Source organism: Cebus imitator, unplaced genomic scaffold, assembly GCF_001604975.1.
Source record: "Cebus imitator isolate Cc_AM_T3 unplaced genomic scaffold, Cebus_imitator-1.0 Scaffold658, whole genome shotgun sequence".
Lineage (NCBI taxonomy): Eukaryota > Metazoa > Chordata > Mammalia > Primates > Cebidae > Cebus > Cebus imitator.
The window spans coordinates 525,200-551,089 of NW_016107973.1; the positions used below are offsets into that span (position 1 = coordinate 525,200).

Consider the following 25,890-nt stretch of genomic DNA (forward strand, 5'->3'; position numbering starts at 1 on the left):
TAAAAAAAAAGAAAGAAAGAAAGAAAGGAAAAGAAAAACTACGATGGAACATTCCAGAATAAGTCATATTCTGGGCCATAAAGCAAGCCTTGAGAAACTTCTGGGGTAGGGGTGGGGGTGGGGGGTAATACAATCTACCTCGAATGGTTGATATTAAGATTAAAGATGTCTTCCCTGGCCTGCTACTACCTCTAGTGTACATCCAAGGAATGTTAATTTTTACCAGTCTCTGCCCCAGGTGACCCTCCTCATACCTCAAATTGAGAAGACCACAAGACTCAGGCCTGGGTCCTTGTCACTGCCCACCACCATCTAAAGGGAGACTGGCTGGGTGTCCTATGGGTTGGGGTAAGGTGAGGAAGGAGGCTCAGTCCCTTTTGCCCTGTGGAGACCTCAGACTCCAGCCTCATGCTGGCCAACTCACCCATGGTGTGTCCTGAAGGCAGTGACGTTTTACCAGTGTCCTCACAGGGCTCTCTTGAGAATCTGTGTGGCCTGGAGATGAGAGTTTGGAGAAGATTGAGGAGGGCTGCTGAGGAAGGCAAGAGCAAGTCCCAAGTCACTTCTTCAGGCCTTGGGACAAAATGGAGTCCTTACAGGAAGTTCCATCCCCAAGCATAGAGAGGAGTGTCCTAGGAGTCTGAGGAGAGTTAACTTCCTGTTCTTATTGCCCTCTAAGTTTGCTACCAGCTGGACATTCTGCAAGCTGTTTCTAATGTAGCCGCTCCTACAAAGGTGGTTGACAATAATCTCAATCATGAGGCCTAGAACCCAGATACTTATTGAAACAAACACAGAGAACTCAGTTTGCTGGTCACCTCCAGTGCATTACATTGTATTCATTTACTTTACTCTGCAGACTCAGAAAACTCTGAGTGCCTATTGTAGCCCAAAGTCTGTACTTGCTATATTACTTTTTTCTCCATGTATTCCTCACAAGGGGACTCTGAACCCAGAATCACCAACTTCCTGAAGTTGCTGAGGTTTAATGAGGTATAGGAGCTTGTCTGGAATGATTCAGATGTTACCTGGAGAAACAAAGTGGAAATGAGAACCATGGAATGGTGGGTGACCCCTCTATGCACAGTTTTTCTAAACTCTTATATTATTTGGGTTTTGCTTAAGTTAGGGCAAAGTAAGAGAATATTCTGAAAACACTTGTGTGGCTGGAATTAACTGTAGCCCATCCTAGAGAGAGAATACAAAAAACAGACAAGGAAAATATAAGTCAATAGCAAAAGTTTAGTGGGTCACTGTAATGAAAGTAGAAAAAAATCAAATCTTTTCTCGAAGAAAAAATAAAATGTAGTCAGTGTAGATGGATACTCCTAAATATTAGAGCCAGAAATGTAGCTCCTAAAGTCTCAGGCCAGAGATTGGGAATAAACTAGGAGCCTCCCTGTGGGCTAGGGCATCAGCTAGAACTTTCTGGAATTTTTCACCACTTTGTTACAGTAGGTAACTAGTCAGGCATAAGTGGGGCAGGAGAGAGCTCTCCTCACCCGCCAGGAATTTCAGGTGACCATCAAGTAATGGTCTAGCAGTTGTCACACTGCCTCTCTGAAATAATAACTAATCTCAGTCAGCACCAGGAAGAGGCAGTTTCCCAATAGATGAAAACACCTGAAATTGGTAATTGGCAGCTTCCAATAAGATCTCAGGAACTGAACGAGTGGGCTCAAGCATTCCTTTCTTTCTTTTTCTTTCCTGTTCTAAAGCTTTTAAATAAATTTCCACTACTGCTCTGAAACTTTCCTTGGTCCCCTTTTCTGCCTTATATACCTCAGTTGAATTCTTTCTTCTGAGGAGGCAATAACTGAGGTTGCTGCAGACCCATACATATTTGAACATTTACCACTGGTTACATATTTTGGTGCCATGTGACTCAGATACCTTGGGCCAGTAACACATTGTCTGAAGTCCCTTCTTGGAGCTCAATGCCCTGAGAGAGAAAGTCTAGCCCCTGAGTAAGCTGAAGAGATATCTGCATATGACAGTGTGTGAACATTTGGGGTGAAAAGAGTGTAAGACAGAAAAAGCATACACCTACACAAACTGTGAAGTCATGAGTTTAAATCTGTATTATTCTTGGTTTTATTTTTGTTTTTGAGACAGAGTTTCTCTCTGTCGCCCAGATTGGAGTGTAGTGGTGCAATCTCGGCTCACTGCAACCTTCTCCTCCCAGGTTCAAGCAATTCCCAAGCCTCCCAAGTAGTTGGAATTACAGGTGTGCATCACGATGCCCAGCTAATTTTTGTATTTTTTAGGAGAGAGGGGGTTTCACCATGTTGGCCAGGCTGGTCTCAAACTCCTGACCTCAAGTGATCCACCTGCCTTGGCCTCCCGAAGTGCTGGGATTGCAGGAGTTAGCCATCACACCCAGTCTAAATCTTTATATTTTTATAAAACAATATTATGTGAACATTTTTATAAAATGGTAAATGCTATGGTTCGAATGTTTGTGTTTCTCCAAAATTCATGTTGAAATTTAATCCCCAGTGCAACAGTATTAAGAGGTAGGGTCTTCAGGAAGTAATTAGGTCATGAGAGCTCCACCTTGATAGATGGGATGAGCACCCTTATAAAAGGGCTTGAGAGCGCAAATTCATCCTTTTTTGCCCTTTCTGCTATGTGTGGACCTAGCAAAGGTGCCATTAATGAAGCAAAGAGCAAGCCATCACCTGACACCAAATCTGCTCATGCCTTAATCTTGCACTTTCCAGCCTCCAGAATGCTCAGAAATAAATTTCTACTCTTTATAAATTACTCATTCTATGGCATTCTATTATAGCTGCACAAACAAGGATAGTAAATATATGTGAAATTGTTCATCAATTTATTATTCAATACTTTCAAGTATTTCTCAGTGAATCTCCCTAATTACAAAATATTAAACACTAAAAATGTATACTTAGAAAATAAAATCATTCTGTACTTTTCATTTATAAAATCCCTTCACAGTGACCTATAGTTATCCAAGATATCCAGTGTAATTATACAATGCAAATAGACTGGTGCTCGTTTTTCAGATATGTATCACTTAATTTGTATATATATTTAAAAGATTTATTTACATATAGTATATATTCTTTATTTTTTTCTACACATCTTTTCCAACATACACAACTGCTAGGTAACAGATTTCCACACTGGATTTCCAAAGAATGAACCAGATCATAAAGTATTACCTTCCTGATGTATCTGGCTAGTCTCAGATCAGCTCTGACCTCTCCTCTTAGCCCTGGCTAATGCCTCCTGTCCAAACAATGGCTTTTTATAATTTTTATTTGACAATTCCCCCTCTTTTGGTAAGTGAGAATGTGATAAAAATTCATGGCATCAGTATTACTCTCAGTTGCTATCATTTTCGGTTTCTGGTCTCAACATGCCATTTATAGGTTACAGTGAGTGTCCTCCTCATTACTAAGACAGGATTTTTTCTTGACCTTGACGCCCTTTGTAGGCAGGAACTGGAGTCTCTTGTTTCACTCCACCTGCAGTCCGTGGATGGCTAAGTGTTACAGCTCAGTGTCCTGCACCTGCCCTTTTTGACACCCGAGTTCTTGTTCAGCATCCAGGAAAAATCCCCTTCATGAACGGATTGAAGGGTAGTGTATGCAGAAGATTTTATTGGACGATGGATGTGGCTCTCAGAGGAATGGGGAGCTGGAAACGGGGTGGTGCATGAAGAAGGTGATCTTTCCCTGAAGCCCAACCATCTCCAGCCAAGCTCCCCTCCGAAGCTGCACCATCTAAAGTTAGCCATGTCTATCTGTAGTCTTTGACATTCAGCCACATGCATCCCCAATGTTCAGCAGCTTGTATCCCCAACCACTTACATCAGCCGCTTTTGCTGCTCTTTTTTTTTTCTTTTATTCTGCCAGCTGATCTGGTTTTATGGGCACAGAACAGGGGACAGGGCGGGCCAAAAAGACAACCATATGGGCAGAAAAATGGGGTCAGCTGTTTTTATTTAGGGTCGAGGTTCCAGGTTTGAGGGTTGGTTTTAGACGGAAGCCCAGCCATTCTGTATTATTACTATGCATTTATTTGAGTTGTTTCAGCTAAAGAGACACCAATTTCATGTTTGACAGATAGCTGTAAGGAAACATTTAAAATTTTGTGTGGTCATGTGGTGCATATCTGTAATTCCAGCAAGTCAGGAGGCTGAGGCAAGAGGATTACTTAAGTCCAGGAGTGTGAGACCAACCTGGGCAACATAGTGAGACCTCCGTCTCAGTTAGACCGCATCTCAATTAAAAAACAAACAAAAAGCTATTATGTGGTCAGTGTGTGCAAATGCTTCCATTTTGGTTTACAGAAGTATATTTTACCAAATTGCTGTAAGCTATAGATAGCTTAAAAGAAGAAAAAAGGTTTCCTTGGCTGGGCGTGGTGGCTCACGCCTGTAATCCTAGCATTTTGGGAGGCTGAGGTGGGTGGATCACCTGAGGTCAGGAGTTCAAGACCAGCCTGGCCATCATGGTGAAACCCCATCTTAAAAAAAAAAAAAAGTTTCCTTAAATCTGCAAAAAACATTATAAGAACTAGCAAAGTATCAAATAAAGAAGCCTTAAAAACCCATAACTCTTTTTCATCAGTTTGTTAAACGTGCACTCTGAATTAGGAGACGACCCCAAACAGGCTTTGTGTGAGCAACATGGCTGTCATTCACCTGGGTGTGGGTGGGCTGAGTCCAAAAAGAGAGTCAGTGGAGGGAAGTGGGATAGGAGTTGGTTTTATAGGTTTGAGGTATGCAGTGGAAAGTTACAGAAGTTACAGTTTAGGGCAGTTTTTTCAAGCTGGGTGGGGGTTGTAGGGTCTGGAGGCATGAGGTTGACCAAGGTCAGTCACAAAGTCCACTTGCCTTATCAGTTGAGGCGGGAATACAGAACAATAGAAGAATGTCTCAAGTTAATTAGGCACTGCAGGGGTTAATCATTCTTCCCTTTTTTGTGGTTTTCCAGTTACTTCAGACTTTCTAGTTCCAGGAACTCATCTGGAGAGTCCATGCAGGTTATAGAGGTTACCATGGCAACTGTGGTGCCATCAGTCAGCCTAAAAGACCTTACATAGTTCATTGTGTCTCATGTAATTCTTGCTCTAATCTTGGTCATTAGTTTCACAAACTTAATTTTTTCATTATAATTATGGAAATATAGTCTAATCATCTGAACTCAAAGTTATTAAAAACCTGTACTTGTCAGAATTCTTTTTCTTCTTCCTGTGAATCTCCTTGAAGCTGTGACACTTTAGGATTATAATTGCTTGTGAGACACTTTCAAAAAGCCATCAATATAAAGCTATTAACCGTGGACATCAAGTCTGAAAATAGCCATTGTTAAAAACCTGATTAGAGTCTATTATAATAATGATGCAATTGACAAAAAGAATTTGGTTATTTCTGAACCAAAATTGTGACTAATAGCATTTATACCAAAACATCAGATTTCCAGGAATGTCATACAATTTCGGAACACATATCAATAATATATCCATGTAAATATAACTCAAAGAAGATTAACCATCATTCCTTATTTAGACAGTGCTTCTCATATAAATTAACATAACAGATAAGCTGACTTGGCGTACTATCTCTTTTACAGTTAGGGGTTACAGTAGGGGTTGAATGACCTCAGAAGTTCTAGGACTTGTCACAATATTCCAAAGTTACTTCAAGGTCAAAAAGACTTAATTTTGATATTTGAGAAGTTTGTCAACTATCAAAGGTCTAGAATATTGATTAAAATAGGAACACAGTCATTATGAAATAAAATGAAAGTGACAAAAAATTTCATAGACACAAAGCACAAGAAATTATTTTGATTAAACACAGAATCTCTGTTCCCTACGCCAGTTACCTAAAAGGTAAGAAAAATCTCTCACAATTTTCTTTTAAAAACAGCTCAATGTCCTGAGAAAACCCAATTATTCCAACACAGGGGCCCAAAACCTTGCCTTCATAATGCATTTTTGTATTAATGCTTAATTTTTTTGCAAAACTTTATATTATTTATAATTAGTTTCTAATTTTAGGCAACTTGATGACACATAAAATTTCTGTCATGAGATTTACATTCCATGAACTTTCTATAATTTGTAAAATTTACTTTCCTTTTCCCTATATCATTTTGACTACACAAAGTTCTCTTAAGCAAAAGAAACAATTCGTTTTTTCATCTTTCATTACCAAAACTGCATCTTCATACTTAAAACCTTTTTTTTTTTTTGGCATCTCTTTTACTTACTGGTTCTTTCCTGCCTTGTTTTAATTCCCTTCTGTAAACCAACAATAAAATTCTAAGGCCCCTCAACCATTTGAATGGACTTTTTCCTCAGCGAGAGCTCTTAAAATTTAACCTGAGAGACTGTTTTAGGTCATGATGGGAAGTAGGGGTTGAATGACCTCATTATACCTCTCAAGCATTAACATCAACATAGACTTTAAGTCTGACAAGAAATATTTTACAACCTATTCTCTCTGAAGCCTGCTAGCTAAAAGCTTTATCTGCATAGCAAAACTTTGGCCTCAACAATCTCTTATCACAACGCAGGCATTCCTTTCTATTGATCACAGGTCTTTAGACAAACTCAACCAATTGTCAATCAGAAAATGTATAAATTTACCTTAAATTTACCAATAACCTGGAAGACCCCCTTGGAATTGTCCCGCCTTTCTGGACCAAACCAATTTATTTCTTAAATGTATTTGATTGATATCTCATGTCCTGCTAAAGTGTATAAAACCAAGCTGCACCCTGATCTCCTTGAGCACATGTTCTCAGGACCTCCTGAGGGCTGTGTTAAGGGCCATGGTTGCTCATATTTGGCTCAGAATAAATCTCTTTAAATATTTTACAGAGTTTGACTCTTTGTCGAAGCTTCCTAAAGCTATACTTTGAAATATTCTTTAAAAAATCTCCAAATTAGATGAAATTTGCTCTTTTAACAAAAATATATTATCATGTCTTTTTACAATTTCTCTTGCCAAAACACACCTTACTTTCCTTGTACACTTTGCATAAATAAATTGCTTTTCTTATTTCTAGTAGTTTTAATTATATATATTAATTAAAATTTTAAATTCTTAGTAACCTTATTTTCTTGTGAAAATGTGGGAAGTAGACAGTTTGAACTGTGTCACATGCCAATATTTAATGAATATACTGAAGAGAATAAAAATATTTCACCCCAAAATATACTTACTTGACATATTTTGAGATGGCAGTCCAGACAGCCAACTGAGGCAGGAAAATAGGATCTGCAGTCAGGGAACATGAGGCTGATTCACGCTTCAGCTATGACAGGAAATATCCTCTCCATAGGGTGTAGGCCAAGTAAATGACGTTGTAACTTAACTTCATCCTCTTCATTTACATAGGGCATACCACAAGTAACCAATGGAATCCTCCAGAGGATATTCAAAGTCCCAAAAATTCTGTTAAAGGGGACTTTGAGCCCCTATGCTCAGACCTGCTCCCACACTGTGGAGTGTACTTTCATTCTCAATAAAACCCTTCATTCCTTCCTTGCTTTGTTAGTGCGTTTTCTTCTAATTTCTTGTTCATGACCCACAGAACCTGGAAACCCTTCACCATTAACACAATGAGCAGAAGAAACCTCACAAATCTATTTTTTTTGTAGGAGATTTGCATCTATAAAGAATCTGCATTGATGCAGCCAAAGTTTCTCTGAAGCCCTTCTTTGTCCACATCTAGGTGAGATTAACTGAGAGTCTGACACCTTAAAAGTCTATAAGAAGTATTTACCATCTACTGTTTCTTATGGCTGCTACCTGTGATGTTTCATCTACGTAAAACAATCTTTGCCAGCCAGGCCTCTACTTCTCTCCTTTCCATAACCTGTCTTGCAGCTATAACCTGATTTATCACCATAACCAGTTTTTGGTCATGCTCCAAATCCCCATTTTTTCTGTAACCTCAAAAGAGTATATAAGCTTCTGTACTCCATGGGTTGGGGAGGCTTTGGGAAAATCACTCTGTGATTCTCTCCAGGCAAGTCAATGAATGTGTGTGCCATTTCTGCTATTAATCTGCCTTTCATGAGTTGATTTTTGGGCAAACCTTCACAGAGTGGAGGAGAGGTCTTCCTTTGGCCCCTACAGTTTATTTCATAATTTCTAGAAGCATATGCTTTCTCACAGAACAAATTTTTAAATGTTTATTAGCAGGCCCAAATATATTTTGCTTCTTTATACCATATAAAAACAAGATACCAAAGTATGTGATTAGTAATTAATGTTTTAGTATTCCAACTTATTTAGAAATAACCTGAACATTTAATGAGTATTTATTACTTAAGGATTTAAGTTACCAAAAAGATTTCTGAAACTATGAAGGGTTCATTTATAAACATTTATGCCTAACTTACATATTTAGTAAACTTTCTTGTGATCTATAATGTTTGTGATCCTAAATCTCTCAAAATGGAGCCACTTTTGACAAGTGACTCAGCTTATAGTGAAACTACTGAGCTCTCAGACTGATAAGCATATGTATGGTGGAATAAAGTGATGACACTTGCTGTGGCCAGACACTGTTGGGTTGGCGAATATTTAAGTTACTGACAGCTAATCCATATAGGACTGCAGCAACTGCAGTTCTTGCCTACTAAGAAGAAAGAATTTGACTGCGGGGCATAAGGCAGAAGAAGAGACCAAGGCAAGCTTTAGAGCGGGAGTAAAAGTTTATTAAAAATCTCTAGAGCAGGGATGAAAGAAAGTACACCTGGAAGGGGCCCCAATGGGCAACTTGAAGAACAAGTGCAGCATTTGACCTTTTGACTTAGGGTTTTATATGCTGGCCTACTTTGGGTGTCTTGCACCCCTTTCCCGTTATTCTTCCTTTAGATTGGGTTACCCGCATGCACAGTGCCCTCCTTGCACTTGGGAGGTGAGCATGCACAATGCCTTTGCTGGAGCTGTACACATGCTCACCTGAGGCTTTCTTCCCTTTTCCAGTGGAATGCCCCCAGAAGGTCATACTCTGCGTTTTTGTCACTTAATGTGCATGCCCAGGCTCACTTGCCCAATACCTGAGATTTTATTGGAAGCTGCTGATTACCAATTTCAAGTGTTTTAATCTAGTGGGAAATGGCCTCTCCCTGGCACCTGCAACCAATTACATTTTAATGTGACAACTGCTGGATCATCTGGAAATTCCCTCTCCCTGGTGCCTGTGACCAATTATCATTTTTAGAGAGGCAGTGTGACAACTGCTGAACCATCACCTGATGGTCGAAGCAGACCTTTAATTCTCTTCAGCTTCTAAGGCCATTTCCCCTTCAGGCTTCTACATTGCATCTCAAAAGGAGAAGTTAGAAGTTACACAGAGGAGGGACCAGTTGGTGCTGCAAGCCAGGTCAAGGATAAGACCCCTTCTGCTAACCACAATCCCATCTATAGATCAGGGATATGGTATGGAGGAATCTTTCCAGAAGGCATTGTTTTTACCTAAACACGATCAGACCCCTACCTAAGTCACGTCCCCCACACCTACCTCATGGATCAAGACCCTTTCACATGTAATTTCTGGAGTTGTAAACTCAAGACCCTTTCACATGTAAGTTCTAGAGCTGTAAGCCTTTAAAAGGGCAAGGATTTTCTTTGTTGGGGAGCTTGGTTGTTAGGCATCTATGCCACTGCAGCTCCTGGCCAAATAAAACACCACTTCCTTCCCAGTTCCGTGTTCGAGAGGTTTGTCTGCAACCGCACCTACTTCAGCCTGACATTTGTGGTGCAGGGATGGGGAGCCCTCTCCTGCCCTGCTCATGAGTGGCAAGCTACTTACTGTCACAAGACCTGACAAGAAAGTGAAGCCAAAAGGTAGCTAAAGATGATGGGTATGGATACTGGACACTCCTACAGAGGACCATAAAAACCACAAAGAAATTGACCATGAGAGAGACACCTGCAGAAACTCTGGCCGTGAGAACTCTGAGGCCTCTTTTCCATCTATTGCAGTTACTGGAAGCACTGCTGAGAGAAGAGAAGCATCCCCACCCAATCCCAGTCAGTATGCTGGTCTCTTGAACTACTTGCTGTATTCTTTCTCTCTGTCTCTAACAGTCTGCGTCTGTTGAATGTATTTGCATGATTGGTGGTGTGTGAAAGCCTTGGAGTAAAGTATGGATTTGTAAGAATTTAATTGGTCACTGAGTCATTTTGAAACATTCCCCCCACCACCTACATAGGAATTTGCACAACCAGGCTGATTTGACCTGACACAAGATCATGAAAATTCTGTGAGACATTGAATAAAACTAACCACTATCTCCAATTATCCTGTTAATAAATTTTACAGCATAAAAATGTTAGGCATTAGCCATTTAATAAAAAATCTAGCTGAGTGGCAGTGGCTCATGCCTGTAATCCCAGCACTTTGAGATGCCAAGGCGTGCAGATCACAGGTCAGGAGGCAGAGACCATCCTGGCCAACATGGTGAAACCCTGTCTCTACTAAAAATACAAAAATTATCCAGGCGTGGTGGCACATGCCTGTAATCCCAGCTACATGGGAGGCTAAGGCAGGAGAATCACTTGAACCAGGGAGTCAGAGGTTGCAGTGAGCAGAGATGGAGCCACTGGACTTTAGCCTGGTGACAGAGCAAGGTTTTGTCTCCAAAAAACAAACAAAAACCCCCAAAAGTTAAATACATGGGTGTTTTTGCTGATCAGAAGACACGACTGTTTCTCAAATAGTCTTATTTACCAAAAATGTACTCAAGTCACGTAAGCTAAAAGGCATTTAAGTTCAATTTTTTGACAAAATATTTGACTTAAGCACTTTAAGTCAATCAGTTACAGTCTCTTACACATTTTGGTTGAGAAATATATAAGCATTAACATACATAGACATGTAGAAAAAAACAGAAGCAGATTTTATAGCTTCTTCATCTGCCAATTTTGAAATACTTTCCCCCCTTTAGACATCAATCTTTCAATCACTCATTCCGATGCCCTAAGCAATTGTTAATCAGGCAACTCTACAATTTGCACTTCCAAAAAAATGATGACTTTCACATAAAACAAGACAATTTACAATACTTAGAACAATATAGAATCTTGGATTAATAGAAACCCTATTATTTGTCACAAAAAAAAAAAGGCATAGGTAAAGCTCCAGTTAAGACAAGATGGCTAGAAAAAGCATCTTAAACATCGGTAAGGCTGTTATGTAAACTAAGCCACTATCTTTCCCATTGTTAAAGTTTCTAGTGGTTTAGGTGCAGAAAGGGAGACAACCTTACTAACGGGGATTTCCTTTACAGATGTAAATTTCTTTTACAGAGTTTCAAAATAGCCAACTAAATGTCATAAAGTTGTATTTTATTTTATATATATTTTTAGAAACAGGTTCTCTCTCTGTCACCCAGGCTGGAGTATACTATCACCATCAAAGCTCACTGCAGCCTCAAACTCATGGGCTCAAGCAATCCTCCTACCTCAGCCTCCCAAGCAACTGGGACTACAGGTGCAGGCTACCAAGTGTGGCTAATTTTTTTTTTGTAGGGAGGGAGTCTCCCTATGTTGCACAGGCTGGCCTTGATCTCATGGCCTCAAGCAATCCTGCCAACTCAGCCTCCCAAAGCACTGGGATTATGGGTATGAGCCACTGAGCCCAACTAGTTGTAAAGATTTCATTTCATAGTTAGTCTTTTCAATTTAGATGTTTTGTTAATTTGATTACTGACTTCGAGGAAGAGCCCTTTAATGAATAGGACAAAGAAAAACTCAACCTGAGCATTCCTTGGGGGCCTATAAATCCTGGTGTTAACATGAAGATTACTATCAGAGGGGGTGGGCAGCCTGTTTTGGGGGCTTTCTTGGAGCTCTTTGGGGGCATTCCCTTTTTCAATGTCCTAGTTGTTTGCACAAATGGCAACAATACTTTGGAAACTACTGTTTTAGGGGTCCCTTATTGGAGAAGTGCTCTGGGACAAGCCTAGAAGTCATTCAAGTTTATTGGTTGGGAATGGCTTTCAAAAGGTCATTTGAGTCTTTCTCGCTTTGCCTGGACCATAAGTAGACCAGATGGGGTTTGTCAGGTTCTTGATATTGACAGAGCAGGAGCACCATCATCGCTGACAAACACTGCCACTTTAAGTTCCAACTCCCTTTCTCAGCCTCAAGCATTCCAAGAAAATCACTTCTTTTCTAACTACAAGCAGCCAGAAAGAGCAGATAGTAAAACACAGATACGACAGCTCGGGCACAGAGGGAGGTGGGAGAAAAGTCCCTTGGGTAACTGCCAAACTTCACCCTCATACGATGGGCCCCAGTAAACCAGTGGGCCTTAATAAGCACATTCCTTTCCCTTCGGGTACACTAAGATAGGGAAACTATAAGCAGAGTGGGGTGGGGGACAGTAATGCCTGCAGCTGCAGAAAGACGTATGGGAACAGACACACAAGTCTCCCTCTCAGATAAGCACAACAAAGAGACGCAGAAGCAGTCCAAGGCTCTGATAAACTCTCCCACCCTGAATCTTTAAAAACTCTTAGTCTGTAAGAAAGTGTGCCTCTGACCTAAATTGGCCAGACACCCTTCTCAGATTTGTTTTCTCTAAAATAAACTTTTCATGTTTCTTTCCTCTTTCTTTAAGTCTTACAGATATCATTCTCAAGAGAAGACAATTTTGGGTCTCCCCAGACCCCACCAATTGTATTAGGTGGTAGAGGTCAACTATTATAAAGGATCATAAGTTACAATTAAGGGCCACGATGGCTCNAAAGATGGGATTTCATCATATTGGTCAGGCTGGTCTCGAACTCCTGACCTCAGGTGATCCACCCACCTCAGCCTCCCAAAGTGCTGGGATTACAAGCATGAGCCACCACGCCCGGCATGAAATCCCTTCTCTACTAAAAATATAAACATTAGCTGAGTGTGGTGGCACACACCTATAATCCCAGCTACTCTGGAGGCTTAGGCACGAGGATCCCTTGAAGAACCTGGAAGACAGAGGCTGCAGTGTGCTGAGATTGTGCCACTGCACTTCAGCCTGGTCACAGAGTGAGACTCTGTTTAAAAAACAAAAAAAGTTGTTGGCTGGGTGTGGTGACTTACACATGTAATCTCAGCACTTTGGGAGGCCAAGGCTGGTGGATCACCTGAGGTCGGGAGTTCAAGACCATCCTGGCCAACATGGAGAAACGCCATCTCTACTAAAAATAAAAAATTAGCTGGGCATGGTGGCTCATGCCTGTAATTCCAGCTACTCAGGAGGCTGAGGGAGAATTTTTGAACCCAGGAGGTGGAGGTTGCGAGTGAGCCAAGATAGTACCACTGCACTCCAGCCTGGGCAACAAGAGCGAAATTTCATCTCAAAAAAAAAAAAAAAAGTTACAATTAAGACCTTGAATTTTGTTTTGTCAGGCACAGTGACCCATGCCTGTAATCCAGTGACCTCAGGAGGATTGATTGAGCCCAAGAGTTTGACGCTGCAGTGAACTACAATCAGGCCATCGTACTTCAGCATTAGCATGCTGAGTGGCTGAGCAAGACTTTTTCTCAGACTCTGGCCTGAATTCTTCAGAAAACTTTTGAAGATCTTTTGGGTTTAGGAAAATTTTAAACTATGGCCCTGGCTTCCATTTTTTATCCAGAAAGTATAAGCAAATAGGGGACTATCTCCAGAATTCTGAGGTGGTTCTACCTTATAAGGAAATTGTTTAACTTTCCTTTTATTCAGAGAGGAAATGCAATTCAGACAGTTAGTACACTGGGAATATTCCAGGCAACATAAGTTAAAGGAGAACACAAAGAATTAGGTAAATTTTGCAATCCTTTTTATGGGGGATATCTTGTGTTTTTAGCTTTTTACTAGCTTTTCACAATGAATCTTTTAGAAAATATTTTACAGTCCTGTTTTCTTCTCCAGGCTTCTAAATGCCAATAGGAATCCCATTTTCTCTGCCTTCAAGAGGCTAAGAATTCAAGTACACTTTCTTAGATGATGTTTCACATAATGGCCACCATAATACTAGATTATCTTTAGTAAAATTTTGTCACTTTTGTAAAAATTTGTTGCTTCTGGGGCCAGAATTTTTTTTTTCTTTTTTCTTTTTTTTAAGATAGAGGGTCACTCTGTTGCCTAGACTTAAAGGCAGTAGTTCAATCATAGCTTACTGCAGCCTCAAACTCCTGTGCTCAAGGAATCCTTCAGCTTCAGCCTCCTGAGTAGCTAGGACTACAGGCATGTGCTGCCAGGTTCAGCTAATTTATTATTATTATTATTATTTGTCTTAGAGACAGCTCACCTCAAACACCTGACCCCAAACAATCCTCCCTCTTCAGCCTCACAAAGTGCTGAGATTATGAGTATGAGCCACCAAGTCCTGCCTGGGGCTAGAAATCTTATGTATAACTAAGGCAGGTCTACTGAAATGTGAATTACTCAGATCTTTAGAAATTAGGGATCCCATTTTTACATTGAATCTTGGGTTTCTCAGAGCCAAGATGACTTTGGCTACAGGATCTTCTTGCCCAACTTAGCCAATGATTTTATAGTTTCTGTCTGACCCAGTTCCCTTACTAAGGCTTCCCTTACCTAAGGCTTTCCCTTACCTAAGACCTGAGGCTTCCCTTACCTAAGTGCAGAAGAAAAAACCCACATACCTGTGAATTTCGAAAGCCGGAGATCACTCCCCTGCAGTAATAACCACTCACTTCCACTACTGTCAGTTACCTTAAAACTGCAGTCCTTTCTAGCTGCAAATGTGGTGCAACCCACATTTCTGTATGACCATAATCTTGAGAAAACACATGAAACATCTCCAAACAGAGCAAAAAACTGCAGTCCTCGCCAGTAATTTGTCAGCTACTGCAAACCCTGCTCTGCAACAGAACAAACTAACCCTATGTACTCCAAAGTCAAATGCTTTCTCATAGCACAAACTAACCTTGGTATAAAAATATCAGGGATCTCAAGTGCCAGAGAGAGCTGAGCTCAGACCTGAGAAGGACTTACTCAAGACTTTCAGGGTTTCATGGGGAAGACAGTTCACTTCATGATTGCCAGATCAGTCAAAAGATAAAATTACAACAAATTTAGCTTAAAGATCTCAATTGGCTTTATTTGCCATTCTAGAATCTGGTCGCACGTTATACCGTAAAATACAGAAAGTGCTCTCATGAGCTGAACAGAAGAGGTTAACTTTATAGACAGAGACAGGCTGAAGAAAGCAGAAAGAAAGAACAAAGATCATGTTAGGCATTTCAAAGATACTTTTCTCATAAGGAAGGAACAGAGAGGCAGAACAGTAGAAAAACAACTGATGAGTTAACCTCAGGTAACTTCAGGCTACCTTTTTGTGTGAGAATTAAAGCAGAGGGAACTTCATTATCATGTCAACTGAAGATTTAAAATGGACTAGTGTGTAGTAAAATAGACTGTTATCTCTTTCTCTGGAAGGTCACAGAGCAACTTAGTTTGGGTTTGGTTACATAGAACTTTAGCATGGGTAGATCTGGCACGATGGTCCACACCTATAATCCCAGAACTTTGGGAGGCCAAGAAGGGTGGACCACCTGAGATCAGGAGTTCGAGACCAGCCTGGATAACATGACAGAACCCCGTCTGTACTAATAATACAAAAACTAGCTGGGTGTGGTGGCTGGCGCCTATAATCCCAGCTACTCAGGAGGCTGAGGCAGGAGAATCACTTGAACCTAGGAGGTTCAAGGAGGTGGAGGTTGCAGTGAGTTGAGATTGTGACACTGCACTCCAGCCTGGGTGACAGAGCCAGACTCCATCTCAAAAAAAAGAAAAATAAAAAAAGGAATTTTAACACGGGTGACTCCATTTTGATTTTTAGTCTATGCTGTTGGGGCCTAGTGCAAAAGGTTTGTCCAAAACAATGAACTCCTATAATTTTTATTTGGCATTCCCTAGCCTCAGGTCTTTGCTTAAACATCACTTCCTGTAAGAAGTCTCCTCAAATGTACTCTAATGCTTTAATTATCATTAGCCACCTAACTCCACCAACATCACCATTTCTAGATGTTACAGGTAGATAGGCATGAGCAGGGCAGGAGAGGGCTCTCCCCCCACTCACTAGGAATGTCAGGTGATGGTTCAACAAGTATCACACTGCCTCTCTAAAAATGATAATTCAGCAGCTGGTGCCAGGGCACCAGGGACGGACAATTTCTTGATGATACACAGCTATTAGCATTAACGTGTTAATTGAAACCAGATACCAGGAAGAAGAAAATTCCTGGGCATGCACATTAAGAAACAAATGGTGACATATGACCTCTCAGGGACACTCAGTTGGAAAAGGGAAGAAAGTCTCAAATGGGCTTGCATACAACTTCCTAAACACACTGAGAGTGCTTAGTTCCCAAGTGTGAGAAAGGCACTGCACATGTTTCCCTTAGGGAAGCCCACCGTAAGGGAAGAATCAAAGGAAAGAGGAGCACCTATAAAGTCCTAGGATCAAGGTTAAATGTTCTTTTTGTACTTTAACACTCTCTTGGATCTCTTCCAAGTGAACTTTGCTTTATTTCTTGTTCTAATGCCTCTTAAAATAAACTTCTACTCCTGCTCTAAAACTTCCCTTAGTCTCTTTTTCTGCCTTATGCCCCTCGGTTGAATTCTTTTTTCTGAGGAGGCAAGAATTGAAGTTGCTGCAGGCCCATATTGATATGCCACTGGTAACTCAGGGTAACTCAGATCTCTTCAACCAGTAACACAGATACAATTTTTCATTTGAAACGGGTCCAATGAGTGTGAGTTCATAATTCCTCATGGTTATTACTTCCCACAATGGACTGAAGGCTCTACAGCTTTTAAATGTCTTATCTAAAGATTGGCCCTAGAATTTGCCTCTTCCATTTTTGAGGGAGATGCCTGGGACATAAGTCAGATAAGCAATGGAAACACAGAGTTGTTCCATAGAGTACAAGTGAGCATGTATTTATGAGAAGCCGTTGAAACTGAAACTGAAGAAGACTAGATAGATGTTTCCTTCTCTAAAAGATCTCATAAGAGGAATAAAATGACAATATCTTCTTTTTAGCAGACATAGTTTTGCATGATAAAGTCCATAGGAACCTTCTAGAGGTAGAATTGCAGGTTTGAAGGTTTGAAACAATTTACTTAGTGAAATATTCTTTTAAGTGTATTTTTAAAATATGTAAATATATTTGAAAAAGAGGACAAATTGAAGAAGCAAGCAAATATACCATTAACCACTGGTTAGATATCATCATTGTTTATATTCTTATTAAACAAATGCTTCTGGGGATAAAATCACTATTGTAAAACCTAAGGCCAGTGCTTGAGATATTTTGTAGACCCTGCACTTGATGATCAGCTGGCATTACCCAGATGGATAAACTGGTTCATCTGATCTTGTGGCCCCAACCCAAGAACTGACTCAGTGCAAGAAGACAGCTTCAACTCCCTATGATTTCATCTCTGACCTGACCAATCCGCTCACTGGTTTCCCCCAACCCGGAGGAAACTCCCGGCTCTCTGGTTTCCTCCTACCCACCAAGTTCTCCTTAAGAACTCTCATCCCCAAGTCGTTCCTAGGTATAAAATAACTGTTGTAAAACCTAAGATTAATGCTTGAGATATTTTGAAGACCCTGCACTCAATGGATCAGCTGGCACCACCCAGATTAAGAAATTGGCTTCTCTGATCTTGTGGCCCCCATGCAGGATTTCCTGACTTAGCACAAAAGGACAACTTTGACTCCCTATGATTTCATCTCCCATCCAACCAATCAGCGTTCATGACTCACTGCCCCGCCTACTGCCAACCAAATTATCCTTAAAAACTCTGATCCCCAAATGCTCAGTGTTGGAAACGGGTTTATAACATTGGGAAAAATCCACACTGAGACAGTGGATTACTCAGCAAGGCTAGTTTACTTCCTGCGAGAATAGTGCAACCTGCCGGCAGTCTTGCCATAAGAGCACATCTGAACAAGGGAGACAGGGACATTTACAACTTTCATAACCTAACACAATAACCCTACTGCCGTGTCCAGTTTCCATTGGCCGGAATGGGACCTCACATTCTATGCTTGACCTGATTGGCTAAAAACTTGGAAATTTCCTGAACAGATAGGGAGAAAGAAGATGAGAAAGAAGAGGAAGCTAGACAGGAGAAGGTCAGGAGGGTTTCCAAATAAGAAATGGCATGCACCAGGGTTTGGAGCTTGCCCAGTTCTGTTCAGACATGCTGGAGCAAGTCAAGGTAGCTGATTTAAGATGTAGCTGATTTAGAGAATATATATACATGGGTGTATGTTTATGCTAATAGTGGACAATGGCTATAGAGCAAGAGATCGTAACTCCTTATAATGTAGTCTGAGATATAAACTTTGAAGAGCTTTTCTGTCTTTCACACTCAGGGAGACTGGTTTGAGTAATAATAAAACTCTAGTCTCCCACACAGCCAGATCTGCCTAAATTTCTCTTTCCACATTGCAATTTCCTTGTCTCCTTACTTGGCTCTATCTGGGCAATAGGCAAGGTGAATCTGTTGGGTTGTTACTGTAAGGCCGGTTGCCTCGCCGGGAGGCTGGACACACCCACCTCTGCACTCAGCACCTGACTCTGTGCCGGTACCTGGCTCTGCACTCGGCACCTAGCTCTGCCCCATGGCTCCCCTGGAAGGCTCCGGCTGATGCAACCCTGGCCGGCCCTTGCGCTAGAAAAACCCACCCAACATCTTGCCAACCAATAGTGGCCTGCCCCGTCCCAATCCCGCTCCCCCAGACCCAATCAGAGCACCCAGCTGTTGCTCCTTCCTCCTAGCCATAAAACTCACTCCCCCCGCAACTCCCCGCCCCAGGAATTCAGCAGCGTGACTTCTCTGGTCCCCTTTCCCTGGACCATAGAACCTCACCCAGGAGCTGAATAAACTGGCATTTAATTTTCTTATACTGGCCTCAGTTTCCTCATTTTAAACTCGGCAATAACCCTTATAGTTACTAAACCAGCATGAGAGATAGCAGGCCCTGAAAGAAATCAAAGTATTTTACTACAAAACATATTCCTTTGACATATGGCCATTTTGAAATGGCCCTGCACAACTGTCTCTTCTGGGGAATATCTACATTCTGTAGAGAATCTCCTTCTCTTTCCAGATCTTTTTCCTGATCCAAGAGAGAATTTACTAAGAGTCTGGAACTTCTTTTTTTTTTTTTTTGCAATGGAGTCTTGCTCTGTCACCATGCTGGAGTGCAGTAGTGTGATCTCGGCACACTGCAACCTCTGCCTCCCAGGTTCAAGTGATTTTCCTGCCTCAGCCTCCTGAGTAGCTGGGACTACAGGTGCACGCCATTATGCCCAGCTAATTTTTGTGTTTTTAGTAGAGACAGGATTTTCACCATGTTGGCCAGATGGTCTGATGGTCCACCAACCTCTGCCTCCCAAGTGCCCCTTTTTAAGTCTGATAAGAAACATTTAGTCTATTATCTTTGAAGCCTGCTACCTGGAGGTTTCATCTGCACAATAAGAACCTTGGTCTCCAAAACCCCTTCCTCATCTATCCCAGACACTCCCATCTATTGATTCCAAGTCTTCAGATAAACTCTTTTAACCAATTGTCAATCAGAAAATCTTTGAATCCACCTATGACCTGGAAGCCCCACTCCCCCAACCACATCCCCATCCACCTCCCCACACCCTCGACTTCAGGTTGTCCTACTTTTCTGGACTGAACCAATGTACATCTTACATGTATTGATTGGAGTCTTATGTCTACTTAAAATATATAAAACCAAGCTGTAGCCTGACCACCTTCGGCACATGTTCTTAGGACCTCCTGAGGTTGTGTCATAGGCATGTCCTTAACCTTGACAAAATATACTTCTAAAATGATTGAGACCTATCTCAGACACTTTTTGGTTTACAAGTAAAACCCCAACTTGGACTGGCACCAGGTGTGCTCCTGGTGATTTTTCGGCTAGAGAACACGGATAGTGGGATGGTCCTAAATTGACTGGCCACCTTGAGATGGTAATGCAGGGTTCCATAAGCCTTTTCATTCCTTGTTTTCACAGTATCTGGTCTCCACATTGGTCAAAAATCTGTGAGGGACAGCGTCAACTGTAGATGCCTATACCAAAGTGCAGATAGATTATCCACTCATTAACTGATGGTCACTTAGTTTGGTTTCACATCTTTGAAATTGTGAACAGTGCTGCTATAAACATATGTAGGCAATGGCTTTTTAATATAACGACTTCTTTTCCTTTGAGTAGGTACCCAGTAGCAGGATTGCTGGGTTTAATTGCAGATTTACTTTTCACTCTTTAAGGATTCTCCATACTGTTTTCCACAGAGGTTGTATTAATTTACATTCCCACTGGCAGTGTATAAGTGTTCCCTTTTCCACATATCAATGCCAACATCTATTGTTTTTTGACTTTTTAATTATGGCCATTCTTGTAGAAGTAAAGTGGTACTCTGTGGTTTTCATTTGCATTTCCCTGATAATTAGTGATGTTGAGAATTTTTCATATGATTATTAGCCATTTGTATATCTTCTTTTGAGAAATATCTACTCATGTCATTTGCTCACTTTTTGATGAGATTCTTTGGTTTTTGTTCTCAATGATTTGTTTGAATTCCTTGTAGATTCTGTATATTAGTCCATTGTCAGATGTGTAGTTCACAAATATTTTATCCCATTCTGTGGGTTGTTTTCTATGCTGATTGTTTCTTTTGCTGTGCAGAAGCTTTTTAGTTTAATTAGGCTCCATTTACTTATTTTTGTTTATTTTTTTAAATTTGCTTTTGGAGTCTTAGTCATAGATCCTTTGCCTAGGCCTATGTCTATAAGAGTTTTTTCAATGTTTTCTTCTAGAATTTTCATAGTTTTATATTTAAGTCTTTTATCCATCCTGAGTAAATTTTTCTACAAAGTGAGAGATAGAGATCCGGTTTCATTCTTCTACACATGGCTTGCCAGTTTTTCCGGAACCATTTGTTAAATAGAGTGTCCATTCTCCAATTTATGTTTTTTTTTTTAAATTTATCCTACTGCACACTATTTAAGTAGAACAATTTATGTTTTTGTATGCTTTGTTGAAGATCAGTTGGCTGTTAAGTATTCAGCTTTATTTCTGGGTTCTCTATTCTATTCCATTGGTCTTTGTGCCTACTTTGTACCATGCTGTTTTGGTAACTATAGCCTTGAAGCATAATTTGAAGTCTAATAATGTGATGCCTCCAGATTTGTTCTGTTTGCTTACGATTGCTTTAAAGTCTCTACTTGTAGAAATGACAAAACATGTTATTCTTTAGAGCAATTCACGAAACAGTTTGGAGAGTCTTTTGCCAATTATGTTTGGAAAATTCCTATGTATATTAAAAGACTAAACATAAATTTCATTTTATGTTAACTCCATATATTTGGTTCATTTAATCCATCTTGTTTACTTGCTCTGTCCCTCATCAGTGTTGGCTGACTTGCCTACACTGTAGAGATGGCCCCTCCCAGAGAGCAGGCTGTTCCAGACAGCCTGGACCTCATTCCTGTATAGGCTTCCCAGACCTTCTCCCACCCACTCTCTGTCATGCCCTCTCCAGGACTCTGTGGATGCAGCTGTCCAGATCAGTATCTCTGAATCATGCTGTGAGCTCAGAGGAGCCTGTTGCATAGCAACAGAGGCTCAGAGCCAAATATAGCCCTTGAAAGAAAAAAATGGTTCCAAATAATGTTGGTGCTATTAGGAAAGTGGAAAAAGATAATCATGCCTTCAAAACATCCTCAAAAGCAGCCCACCTTCTCTCCCTGCCAAGGACAACTCCTTCCCCATGGACCCAGCCTACATTTCTAGTCCTGTGTGCCAAGCACTCTGTGCTCTGACCTAACTGCACTGTTGGCTGATCCCTCCATTTTCCAATCACCCCAGGGTCTCATTAACATGAATGGGATTATATTTGCACTGAGCTTATTTACTGCACACACAAGATGTCAGTTTACCTTCAGGACCACTGTTTAAGAGAGCGGTGTCAATCCTCTTTTTTGAGATGAAGGAATTCTGTCTTCAGTATGGCGAAAAACAAGTCTGCCTTTCGTTTGAAAAGGCAGCTTGCAGTAATTCATGAGGAGAGTAGAGAGTTGGGAATCAGCAGGCCCGTGTTCTAGCTTCAGCTCATGAAAGCATGTAAAAGTGCTCTAACATCTCAGACCAGCATCTCACTTAGAGTTGATGGTCCAGGTCCTCATGTACCACCGTATGGTTCCTGCTTTAAGAGGCCCCTGCTGCCCTCCTAGCTGTCTCTCCTGCCCTCCTCTTAGCTGGAAGAGGCTATTCTTTTTCCCATTCGTGGGGTCTGGAAAGTTGCTCTGATCACCTGTGTCCTCCAAAAAATTCAATCCTCTTCCACAACTCCCATTCTCATGCCACCACCCAGCCTTCTGAGAACAACAGTAATGGTGTCCTTATTCACAGTGTCAGAAACCGGTTTACAAGGCACACAAACATGGCAGAGTCATATCCTGACAGGAAATTCAGATGCCTCTGAGGAGGAGAAATGTAATACTATTATTAGACATCACATGTGGCTGGGTGTGGTGGCTTACGCCTGTAATCCCAGCACTTTGGGAGTCAGGGACAAGATGAGCACTTGAGCCCAAGAATTAAAGAACAGCCTGGGCAACATAGTGAGCCCTTGTCTCTTTTTTGAAAAAATAATTTCTTTAAAAAAAATTTAAAAACAGACATCATGTGCATGCCAGACTAACCTGACTTAGGGCCATGGCTTTCACTCCTTTCTTACATCAGGATCCCCTCCTCTCAGGGTTTCCCTAACAGCCGACACCTCCCTAGCATTCCCCTCCCCTGCACCCCATTCCTGCACAGAAGACACACACCAACACCATCAGAGCCACAAACAGAGCACAAATCTTAGTCCACAGAAAATAATTCAGGGAGTGAGGGAGGTAGAGGCAGCCCCAGGAGCCCACACTAGGGCTTCCATCTCTAGCTGATGGCATCTTGTGAAGAATAGAGCATCATCAGTCACTTGCCATCTCATCATCTCATTCATGAAGTTTGGGGTCAGGGATAAAAATCAAAATCCTATTTCCAGATAATAAGCTATTTTGTGTCCCCTCATTTTACCTTCAGGCTTAACATCGTAGAAGCATGCCATATTTTCATGTTGAGCTCTTGTAACAGGAGACACCATGGAGGAACAAGAGCTGTGAATCTAAGTTAACAATCATCTGAGAGAGCTCTTCCAAGGGGCAGGTCTAAGGAAATGAGTGATCAGATTGGCAGTAAAGGTGAAAGCTTGTCATACCTAGTATGAGTAGAATGAAGGGGAAATGGGCTTTTGCATAACACTTTAGGTGTCCAGTGGAATATCTACTTCCTGAGGCCCATATTACTATGACTTAATCACTTGAATGAACTTTGATACAGAAGTCCTATTTCCAACAACAAGTGAGTTTCTGCTAAAAGTTTTTAAAAGGCTCTCCAAGCTAATTCTGATATGCATGCAAGTGAAGGGGTCCTACCTGAGGGGTCAGCTTACAAACCACATTAGTTTCCTGATCCAGAGAGGAAGGGGAACTAATACTGATGAAGTACATTGTTTAGAGGGTCCAGCTCCACGTTCTTCACTTTAGTGGTTGAATTTAATCCTCATGACAACCCTACTATCGAGGTATGATTATGCTCTCTTCATGGATGTATATGACTACAACGTACCTGCTGCTAAGCACAGAGCTGGATGGCAAAGAATTTGCTCACCACACAAACTGATGGAGCCAGGGATAGAATCGAGCAGCTTGGGCAATGGTACAAAAATGGTCAGGGTTCATAATATCTAAACATCCCCAAAGTTACCTTATTAGAGAAATCTCGGAAACACTATTTTCAGGAGCAAAAAGATGCAAAGGGGCACTTACTCTAAGATAGCACAAATACAGCCAAAAATGTGCAATTACATATTTTGCATAAATCTCTCACAACAAGTCTGTGAGGAAGACATCATTATTTCCAGTTTACAGATGACCAGTTCAGATTCACTGATGGCAAATCAATTTTGCAGAGGCATCTAGTAATGATCAGGAGTGGGGATGCAACTCTTAGTCTCCTCAAAGGACAACACATGGTCTGCTTTTATAGATGATGACCATCTAGGACTTAAACACTTGTAGTTTTTTATGTTGCTAGGATTGTGCCCTTATGGTCACTCATTCAACAACCTCTCTCTCTTTGAAGAAGCTGATAGTGCAGATGAAATCCCAGCACAAGATCATGTAAGTGGTAATGGGTCTGGTATGAGGGTCAAGGGGTTATGACTCCTGCCACCTCTTCATCTGCACTCCCTCTTCATTTGAGACTCAATAGGAAACTGCTTTTCCAATATCAATCCAGAAGATCAAAGAAGGGGACAGAAGTGACAAATCTCACCTCACCCCAATACATCAGCAAACCATCCGGCAACACAGAAATGGCCCCAAAGGTTCATGTATGATGTAAGTGTGAGCATATGCTCCATCTTCCTGCTCCACTTCCAGGTGGTCTCTGTGGCAGTTATGCTGCTTGGTTTAAATAACAGTCATCACTTCTCTGGGAGAAAGGAGAAAAGTGGACCTGGATGACCATCTATTGAAATCCTACTAGATGCCATCTACTCTGTGTGGGATTTCTCATCTATTCCCACAGAACAGTTTTCTAAGGAAGGCATCATGAGTTCCCTTTTACCAATAAGCAAGGGCAGGCTGACAGATGCTGAAAAAGCATTCCAGTGTCACGCATCAAATAAAGGGCAGCAATGGGGTTCCAGATTTTGCTTTCGTAACAGTATTTTATGCATTCCCAAGAGGAGTGATATTACCAGTAAGGGGCTGAAAATAGACTTTTGAGGGTAAAGGGACAATAGACTTCAGAATGATTTTTGGTACTACAAAGGTCCATAGTGTATAAGGAGTTAATATTTCATCTATGGTATTAAAATTTCATGATCTGGGCAGAAAGTAGTTGATAAGGAAAATATGTCTAAAAATCCTTCTAAGGGAGGTGGTATTGCAAGAAGATTGAGAAATGTTTTACATACCCAGTGACCTCTCCTATAGATGATTAACCACCAAGACTTAGGGACAAGTCATTTTATACACCCGCATAGATGCTAATCTAATAATCCTGTTGTTGATCATGATAATGGTGGGGGAAGTGAAATCATCACCCTAGGACCAGCAGACCTTGGTTTGAGGACTATGTGAACTGACTGGTTTTTAAGGTGGCAACAGATAGGGAGGGGTTCAGTCAGAGCAACAGGTATTTTCTCTGGGATAGGTGATGTGAAGGATGGAAAATTAATATTAACAAAACTAATGTAAGCAAATGGTACTCAAAATTGTAACTGCTTTAATCTTAACCTTTATTTCAGCAATCTAATATTAAATTTATAGGTTTTTTTTCTTTTTTTTTTTTTGAGACAGAGTCTCGTTCTGTTACTCAGGCCGGAGTGCAGTGGCACAATCTTGGCTCACTACAACCTCCACCTCCCAGGTTCAAGCAATTCTCCTGTCTCAGCCTCCCGAGTAGTTGAGATTACAGGCATGTGCCCCCAAGCCTGGTGAATTTTTGTATTTTTAGTAGAGACGGAGTTTCACCGTGTTGGCCAGGCTGGTCTCGAACTTCTGACCTCAAGTGATCCTCTCACCTCAGCCTCCCAAAGTACTGGGATTACAGGAGTGAGTCATTGTGCCTGGTCCATAGTTTATTTCAGAGTATAGACATTAGCAGAGGTTAAGTAAATCAAGGAAAACCCTTTGAATGGCTGATCAGTATCAAAACCCCAAATTGCTCTAAAGCTTTTACTACTGCATCCTGAAGCCACTCGGGCCCTGATTGCCTTAATCTTTTTTGGCACTGATATTTGAA

At 41.1% G+C, this 25,890-nt stretch overlaps 1 protein-coding gene across 2 annotated transcripts in view; it reads right to left on the reverse strand.

Moving 5' to 3' along the window:
* NXF3 (nuclear RNA export factor 3) overlaps positions 1-14,723 on the reverse strand; it is a 25,284-nt gene extending 10,561 nt beyond the window's left edge. The window contains exons 1-2 of one of the 2 annotated variants that reach the window (XM_017518071.2): positions 14,639-14,723; positions 425-495 (exon numbers count right to left, since the gene is read on the reverse strand). In XM_017518071.2, the coding sequence (XP_017373560.1) occupies positions 425-428 (4 nt within the window). In that variant the 5' untranslated portion in view covers positions 429-495; positions 14,639-14,723. Of the gene's footprint in view, positions 1-424; positions 527-14,638 lie in introns of those variants that run through there. The other variant, XM_017518072.2, reaches the window with a different exon arrangement.
* Positions 14,724-25,890: the final 11,167 nt, after the last annotated feature.